The 6696-nt window shown below is 37.8% G+C and overlaps 1 protein-coding gene across 2 annotated transcripts; it reads left to right on the top strand.

Annotated features, from left to right (window-relative positions):
• Positions 1 to 1660: 1660 nt before the first annotated feature.
• Positions 1661 to 4127, top strand: LOC126400071 (60S ribosomal protein L19-like). Of its 2 annotated transcripts, none has more exons than XM_050060498.1 (6): positions 1661 to 1807; positions 2965 to 3062; positions 3154 to 3276; positions 3448 to 3568; positions 3698 to 3808; positions 3934 to 4127. In XM_050060498.1, the coding sequence occupies exons 1-6, from the start codon at positions 1803 to 1805 to the stop codon at positions 4058 to 4060; spliced, it is 585 nt and encodes a 194-aa protein (XP_049916455.1). In that variant the 5' UTR covers positions 1661 to 1802; the 3' UTR covers positions 4061 to 4127. The 2 variants fall into 2 exon arrangements, with proteins under 2 accessions (XP_049916455.1, XP_049916454.1); XM_050060497.1 differs by having other exon boundaries at positions 1666 to 1807; positions 2956 to 3062.
• Positions 4128 to 6696: the final 2569 nt, after the last annotated feature.

Raw genomic sequence — 6696 nt, 5'->3', positions numbered from 1 at the left:
AAAAACAAAATAAAACATAAATAAAAAGAAAAAAATAAGCAAAATAGAGAGAAAGTAATATAGAGTAAAAAAAGGACACACAATCAATAAATAAATAAAATAAAAAAGACAAATAAAAAGAAAAAATTAAGAAAAATAGAGAGAAAGTAATATAAGTCCAGAATAATATATCATCAGTCCATAAGGAATTTATCAAACACATATTTATTTATTTTTATTTTTTTTTAATGAAGAAACACCACAAAATTACCATTATGTAAACACAGACTGTCCATACACAGAGAAAGAACAAAATAAAAAAATAAAGAAAGTACAAAAAAAAAAGATGCACAATCAATAAATACACAAAATAAAAAAGACAGAGGTACATATACAGGGAGAAAAAACTAAATATAAAAAAGAAAAGGAAAAAAAATCAAGAAAATAATTTATCAAACACATATTTATTTTTCTATTATCAATTTATTAATTTATTTAGCCACTCATTCACAACCCTTCATTTTTAAAATGAAGAAACACCACAACATTAATATTATGTACACATAGTCTGTCCATACCAGGGGTACAGATACAAAGAGAAAAAACTAAATCAAAATTGACCCAAAAAAGGAGAGAAAATAATGTGTCATCAGCTCATAAAGACTTTATTTATTTATTAATTTATTTATTAATATTTGCATGTTTATACTTAAGCCTTATTATTATGGTACCATATTGTTGTTATTCATGATCACAAAAAAAAGTTCAGAATCCGGCTTGGAGTCCACCCACCTCTTCTTTTGAATGTGGAATTTCCCCAATAATAAAAATTACTGTAAAAAGAAAATTATATCTTTTCCCACCTTAGTACACATAAACACATAAATATGTTTTTTCTTTGTAATTCAATTGTTTGCTCATTTTTTCTTCTTATATAAAACTGAATATCCACCCACAATATTATACTAACATACAGTGAGTAAACAAATATTATAATATTATAAAATATTAAATATCAAGTCTCAAGTCTCTCTTTTTTGCTGGATATGTTTGATGCAGTTTTTTTAAAAGAAACCTCCTTAACTTCATTATTATGGCAGAATTGGTCCCCAAGGAGACAAGATTGTTCCCACTTAATTTCATCATAAAGCAAAGCCTAAAATAATCAGATACAGCTTGTATGTGATTCCTGGTTATATTCATCTTAGCATATATTCTTAGTAGTCACCACATCAGCTGCGGCGCTGGAATAATTTCCGTCTGGATCTGTTGGATTCAACCTTTTATGTCTTTATCAAACAAGGCATATGTGTGCCAGTGTCTCAATAACTTATACTGCTTTTAAAAGATCACGCTTTTATTTTGAAGGCCTGTTATATGTTGGTTTTGCGACAAAAAAGGAATGTAAGATTGTTATTTCAATTCCTCAAACAATATAATAACCCACGGTCCTATACTGTAAATTAAATTACCACAAAGAACAAACGTTTATAAAGTTGCAGCTCTGGAAACATGGATGTGGTGCGCCCTCTAGTGGTCGGATGTTTACATTGCATTTTATCGGAGCGTACCACTGTGCTACGATGGGGGGAATCGATTAAATATACCCAGCGTTGCTTTTGAGGCATAGTAAACTATATACATGATATGAAATATGTATCCTTTAAATGGCATTTGAGTACTTACTGTATACACCAATTTTTTTAGCTTTTTTTTATGATTTTTAAAAAATATTTCTACAGTTGAGTAACCCATGACGACATTTAAAATAGTAGCGACTGAGACGTCCTATTTCCTTCGTTTCTAACAAGCTAGCGGCAGCCATGAGGTAAGCTAAACGTTTGACATTTAATTCAATGTTTTCACCCTAAGGAAACATTTGTAGTGTTGTTGAAGTTGTTACTTAAGATAAGAGGGACAACTTGAGCTCTGTTGGACTCTGAATGAAGTCGCTAATGTCTACCATAATGCGTGTAGCGCGGGGCCTGTGTTGGTGTGCTAACCTGAGTTAGCCTAGCTGAAGTAACATGTCACAACATGTACTGAAGCAGCTCAGGTCCTTAGCGGCTAATCAGCGGGCAACAATGCATTTATTTAGCGTGTTTGCAAGTGTTAGTCGAAAAAGCTGATAAATAAAGTCACTTCATTGCACTAGCTTTAATTGTATAAACATTTGTGTGAGCTTAGGTGCTCATTTCCTCGCGTCAGTGTGACTTATAAGTGCTGACACTCCCCAGTTAGGCTAGTATTTTTGTGTAAGGCACTCTCAGGTAATGTTAGTTAAGCTAACGTTAGTTCAAGGCAAACCTAATGACAGTCCCAGGGTTTAGGGGACTGTCTCCCACTCTCACATAAATACTGCACACCTGTGAGTCGTAGCCATCAGTCTGCCACATGATATCAAACCTGATGAGCCACTAACGTTAACTGGCAGCTCCCCAATTTAGCTTTAGTTAAACCTGTTAGCTCAGTCTAGTGACTTTCCAGCATGTAACGTTACTTAAAGAAAATGACCCAGGTTATCTAACTGTACATGAACATTAAGAACATACAGTTCAGTCTGAGCACTTTGCAAAGACTGAATACTTTATTGAATTGCACTACAAAAATTTTATTGAATGCTTTGTGCTTCTTGTTTGAATCTTCTTGCATGTGTTTGCTATTTGATTCTTAATTACATGTACTTTTGTTTGTTATTCAGGTTTTGTAAAGTGCCTATTAAAGAAGCCCACTTGACATTACCTTGAATGAAATATTTACCTATAAAATTATCACATATTTTAGTTTAAGTAGAAACCTGGACGATCGTAATTCTATTTTGTGCAAGAAGTTATCGTCAAAACAATTAAGATTACAAACGCCTACTTTCTTTAATAAGCACTCTTTTTTAAAAAAAGAAAAAAAAAAGCTAAAGGAGAATCCTAAAAGCCCCGTAGCAATGTATGTATCTCATAACCTGCAAAACTAATATGCCAGCATGCTCAGGCTCCAGAAGCGCTTGGCGTCCAGCGTCTTGCGCTGTGGCAAGAAGAAGGTGTGGTTGGATCCCAATGAGACCAATGAGATCGCCAACGCAAACTCTCGTGAGTTCACTTTGCATTGGAGAGTTGTACATTAGTGTGGTTTGGACCCCATGGAGCGGCATCCCTTTATTGCATTGTGTTTGTGTTACAGGTCAGCAGATCCGAAAACTGGTGAAGGATGGATTGATCATCAGAAAACCTGTGACGGTTCATTCCCGTGCTCGCTGCCGCAAGAACACGCTGGCACGCCGCAAGGGACGTCACATGGGTTATGGTGGGTGATGTCCTTTTTCTCATTTCCTCAAAACACCTATCACTTTAATTTATTTTACAGTAACCGGTGTGAATCCTGCAAATTAGAGTTGTACTAGTTTTGATATGAGCATTTCTTCACACTGTTTTTATTTTTAAACATGTAATTTATAATTATTTTTCTCCCGCCCAGGTAAGAGAAAGGGTACAGCCAACGCTCGTATGCCAGAGAAGTTGTCATGGATGCGGCGCATGAGAATCCTGCGTCGTCTTCTTCGTCGCTACAGGGAGTCCAAGAAAATTGACAGGCACATGTAAGTGTGAATTTCAGTGCTCAGCTCTGGTGGATAAGCCAGTGTAGTTTTATTCCAATTTCAGGAAGAGGCATCTTGCTTTGAGGCGCTCTGACATATATATATTTATATTTTTTCTGTTTTCTGCAGGTACCACAGTCTGTATCTGAGAGCCAAGGGTAATGTCTTCAAGAACAAGCGCATCCTGATGGAGCACATCCACAAGCTGAAGGCAGATAAGGCTCGCAAGAAGCTTCTCGCGTAAGTCGCTCTTCTTCTCTTAAACTTTGCTGGAAGAGTCCATGTACAATAACCTTTTTCTGGTTAGTTGACTGTGTTACTATCAAATTAATTTCATCTGGCTCCCTCTCTCTCTCCCCACACAGTGACCAGGCTGAGGCTCGCCGTTCAAAGACAAAGGAGGCCCGCAAGCGCAGAGAAGAGCGTCTCCTGGCCAAAAAAGAGGAGATGATGAAGAACTTGGCAAAGGAAGAGGAAACTTCCAAGAAGTGAATCTGAACTGACAGTTTTTCTTGTCATGTTGCCCTTTTTCTTGGTAATAAATTTGGATAAAAGAGTCCGTCATTGTTTGGTGGTTTCAATTGTGTCTTTGTGTTAAAATGATTCATGTGAGGGGACAGAAGGTACAGTGCAGAAATGCTGATGTGGCTGTCAGTCGTGTAGTGTAGTGCAGTGATCTCACCACAGAGCCGAAAGTTTTGAAATCCAGCTTTTGTTAAGAAAAATGCCAGTTAATTTTTTGAGACTCCACATTGTCATAGTTAAAACAATGATACTCAACATTCCTGACAGGGTGCCATGTGGCCCGCCAACCATTTTTTAATTCACAATAAAAGTCAGTTGACTCTCACTGGGAACCATTTTGATAATTTGAATGTAAATTAAGTGCTATTGTGCTTAGAAATATCAAACTAGAGTGTGTTTATCAAAAAGTGCCAACAGAGAAACTCATTGACCTCTGTTGAGGGGTCTGGGAGATTCTCTTGAGCCCTAAATGTTCTCAAATCCTAGAAACATCCCAGCACACTGCTGATCTGAGCCAGGCTACTGCGATTAGATTAGCCTTCTGGCAAAGGTGAGCGAGGACAGCAAATGTTGAAAGGTTTAAAACACAAAGGCAAACTGATGGATATCATTGTTTGTCAACTGGCCCTGGGCCTCCTGTCATATTAGAAAAGTGGCCCTTGGGAAAAGCAAGTTGAGTATCTCAATTTTAGGCTACCTGAACTAAAGGAGGTGATGGCACGTTTCAGCACGTCAATATCAGAAAAAGGTTACATGGTAATCTTGTCCGTAAGGATAGTATGACTCTAAACTGTCTTGTGGTAGTGTTCTCAACAGTCCAACAGGTGGCAGCAGAGCTCCAGAATCACATTCTACTGTACCATCAGCCGTCTACAGTCATTCATCCAGATGTTTAATACACTAAAAGACATCCACTGATTTTATAATTACTCAGATCTATTTTGCCACTTGCCCCAGCAGCTTCAGAACAGTGTTTAATCACATTTTAGCTTTCTAACCACACCAGCAGACTGCTGTCAGACTCAAGACGGGCAGTTTCTGGGCAACAAAACAAGTCATCAATAATGAACTATTTAATCCCTTATCTTGCATTGCATACAGTTACATTCCTTAATTATTTGATTCTGGCTACTGACCATTTACCAGCTCCGAGAAAAGTTGATGTTTCTTTTGCTCTGTATTTATCTTCTGTGTGCATTACTAGGGAGTAGTGGCAACAGTTTTACCACTCTGTATCCAAATGCATTTTTTATGAAGCAAAAGCATCCATACATACAATGGTTACTCTCTTACTGAGGCAAAGAGTTTATTTATACTCATGTTATTTTGGGACCTGCACTTTATACCTATCAACCACTATTTTAATTCAAAATCCAGCCTTCAAAGTCAGAGTCAAGCAAAGCTGGGGCCCTCTGCCTGTGTGTGTTTGGTTGTCAGTCTTAATGTGTGTGCAGCTGATGCATTTCATCCAGGACTTATCGATTTATAACCAACTAACTGTGTGAGCAGTCATTTGGAAGTCACTGTGAGTCCAGCTTGTGTTGACACTGGTGCAAAACCTCAGAGAGGTGAAGAGCACATCAAACTTTGACTTCTGAGTATGGATAGTTAACTTCTTCTTCAGTTCTTCTTCTTCACAGATAAACAATTATGATAAACTGCTCAAGTTTCTTTAATAAATGATGCTGCTATTAATTAATAATTATTTTCCTCATGAATAATTTTCCCTGCTTCGCTTTTCCTGAAGGCAAGTAACAAAGCCACAAACAACTGTATCACACCTTGGTACAAATGCTGGCCAGTCTCCAGCCCACAAGCACTGTGAGCCACATTAAAACCGAGCTGCTGATGCTCCAGTCATCAAGTCATTTTCACTTCCTGCTAAGGCCTTGAAGGATTCCTTCTCGCGTGCTCTCTGGAGAAGGTGTGACTGAAGTGTTTGCACATGCAGCTGTCGCTAAGCAGGACAGACAGGCAGCTGTGTCTGAGTGTGTGTCTGTGGTTGTAAGAAAGAGAGTAAAGGGGATTCTCCTCGGGTCGATTCAAAGAGATGATACTCAGCAATTCAGATCGTATGTGAGCGGCACTGATGTTTAAATGAATGTTTGCACGTGATGCGTATTCTAGTAACATACTATGGTCGGGAGTTGAGTAGAGATGCACAGTTTACATGAGTTTTTAGCAGAAGTGTGGACTCAAGTCATGTAACTTGGACTCGAGTCAGACTTGAGTCACAAATCTGATGAGTTTAGACTCGACTGACAATATCATGTAAGACTTGAACTTAGTGGCTATAACTTGTTTAGTGTTCTGGAGCCCACAGGACCGATGCTCCGCAACACTTTTTTTCCACTCCAACTGAGGATTAGAATTTATGCAGTTCATATAATCCAGCCGAAATAAATATATATAAACGCTCAAAGATCCACTCATTACTAAAAGTGTATGTCATATAAGAACTAAAGTAACGGTCAAAGTTGTCATAGTAAAATTTAAGGTGTGTTGATGGATTCACGTCTTCACGATTCTGGCTGCTGCAAGAGGCAGCAAAACATCCTTTCATTTTTTAGTTCCACAGTATGAACAGTGGTTACATGAGCCTC

This window comes from Epinephelus moara, chromosome 13 (genome assembly GCF_006386435.1).
Source record: "Epinephelus moara isolate mb chromosome 13, YSFRI_EMoa_1.0, whole genome shotgun sequence".
In the NCBI taxonomy this organism is placed as follows: Eukaryota; Metazoa; Chordata; class Actinopteri; order Perciformes; family Serranidae; genus Epinephelus; species Epinephelus moara.
Note: the sequence above shows the minus strand (reverse complement) of the source record. Positions and strands in the feature narration are given on the sequence as shown.

Excerpts from the sequence above, each read along its gene's own strand:
- LOC126400071 (XM_050060497.1), top strand. Across the intron at positions 3,569-3,697 it reads AAGAAAATTGACAGGCACAT|GTACCACAGTCTGTATCTGA; the intron begins GTAAGTGTGAAT and ends TGTTTTCTGCAG. Across the intron at positions 3,809-3,933 it reads GCTCGCAAGAAGCTTCTCGC|TGACCAGGCTGAGGCTCGCC; the intron begins GTAAGTCGCTCT and ends CTCCCCACACAG.